This window comes from Mercenaria mercenaria, chromosome 16 (genome assembly GCF_021730395.1).
Source record: "Mercenaria mercenaria strain notata chromosome 16, MADL_Memer_1, whole genome shotgun sequence".
Taxonomy (NCBI): Eukaryota; Metazoa; Mollusca; class Bivalvia; order Venerida; family Veneridae; genus Mercenaria; species Mercenaria mercenaria.
The window spans coordinates 25,647,753-25,656,748 of NC_069376.1; the positions used below are offsets into that span (position 1 = coordinate 25,647,753).

General features: G+C 34.6%; 1 protein-coding gene across 1 annotated transcript; it reads left to right on the forward strand.

Moving 5' to 3' along the window:
* Positions 1 to 7,149, forward strand: LOC123544333 (neuronal acetylcholine receptor subunit beta-4-like). The gene is made up of 4 exons (XM_053527506.1): positions 1 to 374; positions 1,479 to 1,719; positions 3,513 to 3,610; positions 4,761 to 7,149. Exons 1-4 carry the CDS (start codon positions 211 to 213, stop codon positions 5,542 to 5,544), a joined length of 1,287 nt encoding a protein of 428 aa, XP_053383481.1. The 5' UTR covers positions 1 to 210; the 3' UTR covers positions 5,545 to 7,149.
* The last annotated feature ends 1,847 nt before the right edge of the window (positions 7,150 to 8,996 follow it).

Consider the following 8,996-nt stretch of genomic DNA (forward strand, 5'->3'; position numbering starts at 1 on the left):
TTATTATCAGCTCTGCAAAGAGAAATTAACAGACCAGCATACACCACTTGTAACACTGGCAGGGTTTCATGATTTTCAATATTTAATTATTTCTTTAATACATGTTACATCAAAATATGAGATATTTGGTAAAAAATATAAAAACATTAAAATAACGGAGTTAAACACTTTAAAACAGAAATAAATCTGTGATACATTGTTGTTTGAGAGATGAAGTCTTCGTTACTTTTACTGTTGCTACTTTACCAAAGTATTACACTCGTATTTTGTCAAGAATTACCAACAGAACCGGACATGCCTGAGGACTTTGAAGATGATAATGTTGGGACAGATCTTGATGGAATGAAACAGTTGTTCAATGATCTATTGAATGAGTAAGAGATTATTTTTTTGTAGTTGGACGTTGCTTTGGTGCAAGAAAAGAAGCGAATTCGCAAACATAAAAATGAAAATCTGAAATTTATGGAGGTTACTTTTATCGGATTTAACAAAATGTTCATGTTTTTGCACTATTAAACTATGTACTTTCATACAGTGATACTCTGCACCTTTTCGCATGTCATACAGGATATATGTTTTATATTAACGAAGATCTGCAAGTTTTTTTTTCATGTAAAGGTTGACTAAATGCTGATAATGTGACACCTTCAAAGAATAATAGGAATATTAGGAAAACAAATATCATACAGCGATACTCTGCACTTTCCGCGTGTCACAGTTAATGTAGCTGCGTAATTTATTTCATTTTTTTTCTACAATGTAAAGTTGACTAAACGCTGAATATGGGAATTTTTAAATTAAGAAAAACTAAAAAACTAAGAAAATATGGAAAACAAACTAAAAACGTGAACATGAAGACGATATTATATGTAAGACAATTTTCCTTTCCGTACGTGTCGTGGATTTACTCTATGTTATCCGGATAAATAATCGTTACGCCACGATCCGATTTGTTAAATGTGCAGACTTACCTAAATACGAAATCCTATTTCCACCATGAACTTTTCGACCAGACAGACACATGACAACTGGAAACTGAGCGTTAGATTTCAACTTGTCTGCCTGTAATGACAAAAACGAAATTAAGAGCATATAACGTCAACTTAAAATAAAATTTCTGCATTTGAGCGGTATTTTTAACAGTTCTCCAAATCACAGGGACAGACGAGGCTTGTAGAAATGATGTAAATGTAAGTTTATTTATTAAGTGAAATTATTAAAATACCACCCGAATAGATCAAATGATATATAATTAGAGAAAACAAAATGTAGTATTTTGGAACATACTATTTTGGCGATATGGTATTTGTTTACTTGTGTTTTGGTTCGTATTTGGGACCAGCATAGTGAACATTGCACGGAACAAAATGAAAAGTGCCGGCAATTTTTTCCTTTTGTCGCGGAAAAGCAAAATATCAAATAAATATTGTGAAGAAAGACATGCGTACTTTTATTGTTGTTGACTTGTTTTTTCTCAGGTATGATACAAGAATAAGACCACGTGTGAACCAGTCACAGATCATCAGGATTAATTCGACATTCGTTCCACAGAGCTTGCTGGAATTCGACACCTCTGAACAGAAGTTTTCTATACTTGGTTACTTCAAGCTTCATTGGTACGACGAAGTTATTACTTGGAAACCTAGCGATTACGCAGAAACGAACTACATCAAAGTGCCGATATATGAAATATGGACACCCAGTCTCATCATATTAAAGGTATTTCTATTTATCACTAACATTCTTGTATAAACAAGTGAATGAAGTATTGCCATGCAATACAAAGTCCCCTACTGGAAGGCACCTAATTTTCTCTACTGCAGTATAACATAATGAACTGATATCTGTCTATGATGTATAAACAATATTGTACTATATATACAATATAATATAACAAAGCACTTGGATTAAAATTTGCAGATATAAAAACGTACAGTTGTTTTCATTTAGATTTTTTTTTTGCCGATTATACAAAAAGTTATCATAAAAGTTATTATAGTAACAACAAAGTGAAATTAATCCTAAAAAAAAAAAAAAAAAAAAAAAAAGAAAATCTTTACCAGGTAGAGATAGATCAAAATACACCTAAATATTGGATGTAACATGCATGTTGTACCACAGAAAAGTGGTCTCGATTTTTCCCTACGGCCAGTAATAAAAAAGTTACAATGTAATCTATTTATAGTAACAAACAAGAGACGTAATTCTAAAAAAGTGTGCCTCATGGTGGTGAACATCTGTGCCAAGTTACATCAAAAGCTCTCCATGCATGAAGACGAAATGCTCCGGACAAAGTCATTCTTGAATTTGATCTTTGACCTCTATGTATGACCTTGACCTTAGACCTAGCGACCTGGTTCTGGCGCAAGACAATTCGTCTCATGGTGGTGAACATTTGTGCCAAGTTACATTAAAATCCCTCCATGCATAAAGAAGAAATGCTCCAGACAAAGTCATTATTGAATTAGACCTTTGACCTCTAAGTATGACCTTGACCTTTGAGCAAGGCTCCGGGATTTGCGCATGACACGTTGTCTCATCATGGAGAACATCTGTGCCAAGTAATACTGAAATCTCTTAATGAATGACAGAGTTATGGACCGGACACGAAACAGACCCTGTTCATGCCATGTTAACATTTGACTACTAAGTGTGTCCTTGACCTTTGAGCTAGGGGTCTGAAAGTTGGCAAGACACATCGTCTTATTATGACATACAATTTTGCCAATTGATATTAAAATCCCTTCATGGATGAGAGAGTTATGGACCAGACAGGAAAAAAACCCTGTTGACCTTTGACCTCCAATTGTGACCTTGACCTTTGAGTTAGGGGTGCGGGTTTTGCGCATGACACGTTGTCACATCATGGGGAACATTTGTTTCAAGTAATATTAAAATCCCTTCATGGATGAAAGAATTATGGACCGGACACGAAACAGACCCTGTTCATGCCATGTTAACATTTGACTACTAAGTGTGACCTTGACCTTTGAGCTAGGGGTCTGAAAGTTGTGCACGACACATCGTCTTATTATGAGGTACAATTGTGCCAAGCGATATTAAAATCTCTTCATGGATGGGAGAGTTATGGACCGGACAGGAAAAAAGCCCTGTTGACATTTGACCTCCAATTGTGACCTTGACCTTTAAGCTAGGGGTCTGGGTTTTGCACATGACACGTCGTCTCATCATGGGGAACATTTATGCCAAGTAATAATAAAATCCCTTCACGGATAAAAGAGTTATGGACCGGACACGAAATTGCGGACGGACGGAATGACGGAATGACGGAAAGAAGGAATGACGGAAAAGCGCATTCCTATAGTCCCCGAAACTGGTTTTCAACCAGTAGGGGACTAATAATTTAAAGGACCAGTAGGACATACTAATTTGTAAGTGGCAGACTGTAGGGAGTGCGGACCTTTAAGCAAAGAGTCAGCACCACTTCGAAAAACCGTTTTTAACTTATTTAAAATGTAAAACTATTCTTGTTTCATTCTTTTGTATATCAGGCTTTTGATGGCGATGGTGTCGTTGGCAGTTCAAATACAGATATATCAAAAATACAGTCAGATGGGTTTGTTCAGTGGGTTCCTGAAGGCATTTACAGGTATACAGTTCTATTCTAAAATAACCTATCTCCGAAATAAAATTCCCTGCTACGAAGAACGTAAATTTAACACACAATTTACCAGCAAGATAAAATGAAAACAGCCCTTACACGTTCGAGTTTATGAACATCAACAACATTTTTCAACAGATTCCACTTGCATTGGACATCTAATCATGTTAATTGAAATTGACAAATGCGCAATGCTTTTCGCATTACTTCAGGGTTATATATCATTGTGATGAACGAGACTGTACAAGTTTAAAAGGCATTGAATTGGAAAATTTTGTGAGATTTGATCGTTCCAGATACCGACTGGAGTTTCCTTATAAATTGGAAAAGGGGCCAAATAAATACTTTTTTTTTGTTATACAAGAAACCACCGTTATGAATAATTTTAAAATGTACATTAGTTACTTTAGTCTTTGTTGACGATAGCAATAACTTTTTGGAATTTCCCGGCTATTTGTAACCGTCTTAATTTCATTACCAAACCTGAAATAGGTCTGTCAATAATCATAATTAATAAGGGGCTGGGCACACTATACATAAGGTCAAGGTCATGTTCCCGGAAGCTTCCTTTAGAGACATAGTTTTGTAGGTAAGTACAGGTCTTTATTGAGAAATACATTTATTTTACCTTCAAATTGCCGAATAGTGGAGCAAGCTGTTTTGCGGACAGCTCTTGATATTTAAATGATTGTTTTATTTTCATGTATAATTTTTGCTAAGAAGTGGGTGCTACTTAGCTCATCAACATTTTGATGAGATAAAATCAAAGTTTACTTTTTTTTAGTACTGCTAAATTTAAATTTGGCTGTTTTATTATTTATGGTTTTATGGGCATGTCTCAACATTTTATTTGAGCTTATTAGCAACTACATCTTTCTTTTAACATGGTGTTTTATATAATAGTCAAAGTAATACTGATATGTTTTAGTTATAAGTTTCTTATAACTCTTTTATAGAGTGGCAGTGTGCATTTTATTGATATTTTATTATGTATATTATGTAATATATGTTGTACACTGATGAGACTGAAATAAAAGAGTATATATATATTAATATTCCTCAGTGGCAGAGCGTCTTTGTGATGACTTCTGCTCACAAATCCATTAAAATGTTTTAAATCATTTTTATTTGTTTACAGCGTTGTTTGTCACGTGGACATCAAATATTATCCATTCGATGAACAGACATGCACAGTGACGTACTACGTGTCCGACGAAACAATTGCAACTGTTGAGTTGGACCACCCTGACGATGTTAAACTGGATGAATACACGGAAAACTCCGCATGGCTGATAACCAGTGTTTCCAAGAGGCGATACCTGCTGTATAACACGTACCATATAGATGTGGAATTCAAACTTCAGAGAAGAGCCAATTTCGCGACATTTACTCTGATCATGCCTTTGCTGATGTTAGCCTTTCTAAATATCTGTATATTTTTGGTTCCGATTGGTTCCGGCGAGAAAGGTTCCTTTGCTATCACTATCTTTCTCTCTTACGGTATCTTCGTTACAATTGTCAGCGATACCCTTCCCGATAACTCCCTTCAAATATCCTACTTCCTCCTGTTCATCATTGTCCTACTGTTTATGAGTGTCCTTTCGGTTCTCTACACCATAATTCAGGCAAAAATGATGGCGAGTTTTGGCGACAAGGAATGTACCATCAGCTGCCTTCGTCCTCATCCTAAAAATCCTTCCAAGAATAAGGTAATGCCATTTGATCCGACGAAAGGTGACACTGACAAAGACCCTGAAGTAGGCATAGTTGATGTAGATGACGATGACACCGGAGAAACGTACACGTGGGGAATGTTTCTCGAAAAGTTGGACACAGTCATATTCATCGTCTTCTTCGCAATGATACTTCTCTCCACATCGGGATTTTTCTGTCTTATTCTACAAAGGGTCAGTTACATATAGCTTCTGCTGCTTTTCGATGTGTAGGCTTGATACGATATTAAAATTGACACAGTTCAAAATTATTCAAAATAAAAACTTTATTTCTTTGACAAGCTGTCCATTTTGTAAATTGGATTCAAGACAATATACACCCACTCACTATCTTTTGTTTTAGAAAAAGTTGTTGAACATTGACAAATCTAAGTTATCAAGCTTACAGATTTCCCCGTGGACTACATTTTGAGCTGCCCGATTGGATATTTTTATCAAATCTTATAGCGTAATTATAAACTTTTGACTCAGGCCTACAGCACGTGCCAATTTCTTATTGCTTTGGTAGTAATATGGTCATACTGGTTGGAGAAATATTTTATGACATGTTTTTGATCTTAATACGTTTTATTCTGATCGGTGGGTCAGTATTTCTTTTCTTACAAACATTTTTATGCTTTACTGATTCTGTTGTTTTATTCTACCTTTTAATGATCTTTGCATTCTGTTGTGTCACTGTGTGTAATTTCTAGTTTTTAAAGATGATTTTAAAAGTTTAAGTAGCCCATTAAATAATACTGTTATATCCACTTTTTCCTGCTTGAAGCTATCTTCTTTGATTAAAATTCTAGCATTTTGTTGAAGTTTGAAATACGCATTATTTATTCTACATGAAGGCCTGTTGTATGTATGGAGTAAGCATTGTTTGATTTATATGACTTTGTTAATTTTGTTTTTCATTTTTCTTGTGTATATAAATACATATAGCTTTCTTTATGACATTTAATATCATTTATTACTATCATGTAGGTTTTTATGTCGTTTTTATCTAACATTATAGAGATACATGTTCTGCACTGTTTGTTTGACACTTTACGATATTAATGGGACATAATATTTTTATGAAACTTCACTTCATGCATGGAATATGACACAGTTTTGATGACTATAAGTATCAGAAGTGAGATACGATAAAGTGTTTTTGTTTTTTGTTTCTTTTTTTCATAAAACTTCATATCATACATGGGATTTGTCGCAGTTTTGATAACATTTTGTATCAGAAGTGGGATTTAATACACTTTTTTCTTTATTAAACTTTATATCATACATGGATATGATGCAATTTTGATGGCATTTAGTATCAGAAGTTGGATACAAGACAGTTTTTATAAAAAACTTTATATCATACATGGGATATGGAGCAATTTGATGGCAATTAGTTTCAGAAGTGGGAAACAAGACATTTTTTAATAAAAAAACAAAAACAAACAAACTTTATAGCATACATGGGATATGAAGCAGTTTTGATGGCATTTAATACCAGAAATGGGATACAAGACAGTTTTTATAAAAACTTTATATCATACATGGTATATGGAGCAATTTTAATGGCATTTAGTAACAGAAGCGGGATTTGATTCAGTTGTCGTGACGCTTCATGCAATCAGACGGATGTAATGCTGGCTAGGTGCTTTATTATCGGTGGACTGTTATCTAACAAAAAGTCATTCGCAAGGCGATACCAACCATACTCTACTTTACATGTTTTTAATTTGTTTTGAGTGTGTGTTTCACGTTTGTTTAGTTGTATATCTTAATAAAACATTTTTCAAGTGCGTTTGTTTTTCATTATCCTTTAAAATGTTTTTCCCCCAAAACTTTCAGTGTTAATTAATGGCAAACATATTATTTGTGTTTTAAAAGCCTCTAAATATGCACGTACACTGATGAGAAAAGTTCCGCTTATTATCTCACCGTACCGCAAATAGTTTATGTAAAATTAAATCTCACTGTATCACATTTAAAAACTGACACACAACAAATAAACAAGAATTTTAAGTTTTTGGGAGACATGTATAAGAAATTTCGAAATTTGTGAGTTGCACAGTTTTCATGATTACACTATTTTATACATACGAGTACTTTCGTAGGCTCGAAAATAGGTGACAAATTAGAAAGCATAGTGTAGTTGGTGTTGGGATTCACGTAGCACCAACACAAATTATAGGTAATATGATGACTTTCCAGCTTTTGATGGTGCAGGAAGACCTCAGTTACCATTCCGTGCATTATTTCATCACGGACGGGCAACTGGGTAGAATCACCCACTTAGATGGCTTCCTCACATAAATAATTCAACGCTCCGAGAGTAGCTCGACATAGTGTATTGCATGTACATGACTTAAGTTGTGCCGATGAAAAAGACATTTTCTACGTTGTTCTTCATCGATCAATTTTGTCTTCCATTTCCATTTATTATCTATAATTGTATAGACGATAACAGTTACAGTGACAATACCATCCAGAACAGATGCCAGATATAAGTAGATTTCCTGCTGTTTTCATGCGAATTAAAATATTTAAAACAAATACTCAATACAGTCAATGTGTGTCATTGAACTGAAGAACTGAATTATTCATAAAAAACAAGGTCACCTAAACATGACATTTCTAGATATAGGTAGATTTCCTGCTGTTTTCATACGAATGGAAATGTTAAAAACAGCTACTTAATACGGTCAAGTTATGTCAATAGACTAAGAACTGAATTATTTGGTTAATACAGGGTCACGTACGAATTACATTGTCATTGCTTTGGCTTTGAAAGAAAATATTGGATTAACAAAATTTTAGGTCTAAGAAGGATTCACTGGGGTGGGGGTGGGGTCTTTAAACACAAACGTACATTGTCATAATGTAAAAACACTAACTTTGAGATAAATCCTAGTTTTTTCATACTAAAACATTTCATGTAATGTCAGTAGACGTGTGTTTTTACAGCCAGTATTCGACATACCTTGGATCTGATATACTGCCATGAAATGGATTATTTTTTCACTTAATGGTTAGATAACCATAAACAATTCAGTGTTTTTATTTTTGTTTTCCAATTTGGCAATAGATAAATTTGTTATGAACATTTACCCCGTGTACAATAATGCTTTGAGGGCTACTCAAATGCTGGAAACCCGCCAAATCGCAAGAGTTGTAGGTGTGTAAAGCCAAACCCAACACACACATAACAATCATTCCGGTGTATCCCATTTATCAATAAAAGAGTGACGTCACACCTAGAGCATAGCAATCTTCTGGCAGACGAACGAAACGGCTTCAGAGCAGGGCGTTCCACATATTTACACTTGAAAGCGTAATACGTAACAATAAAAATGTACATACTTCATTTATTGACTTGAAGAAATGCTTCGATTATGTAGACAGAAAGTTGCTGTTATATAAATTGCTGTTGCACAACATAGATGGAAAAAGCATATATGCAAGTTCTTTAGCCTGTGCAAAAAATTTTCTAGTAAGGACCTGCCGAATAGTTACACGTTAACAGACTGGTTTGATTATGCCTCTGGCCTAAAACAAGGGTGCACGTTATCGCCGACACTCTTGGCGGTGTTCGCCAACGATTTAGTGAACTTGAACTCGGGGTAAATATGGGAAACGTAAACGTCTCAATACAGCTATACGCAGAT

Coding starts and splice junctions, on each gene's coding strand:
- LOC123544333 (XM_053527506.1), top strand. CDS start 211: ATGAAGTCTTCGTTACTTTTACTGTTGCTACTTTACCAAAGTATTACA. Junction 1,720..3,512: donor CCAGTCTCATCATATTAAAG/GTATTTCTATTT, acceptor TTTGTATATCAG/GCTTTTGATGGCGATGGTGT. Junction 3,611..4,760: donor GTTCCTGAAGGCATTTACAG/GTATACAGTTCT, acceptor ATTTGTTTACAG/CGTTGTTTGTCACGTGGACA.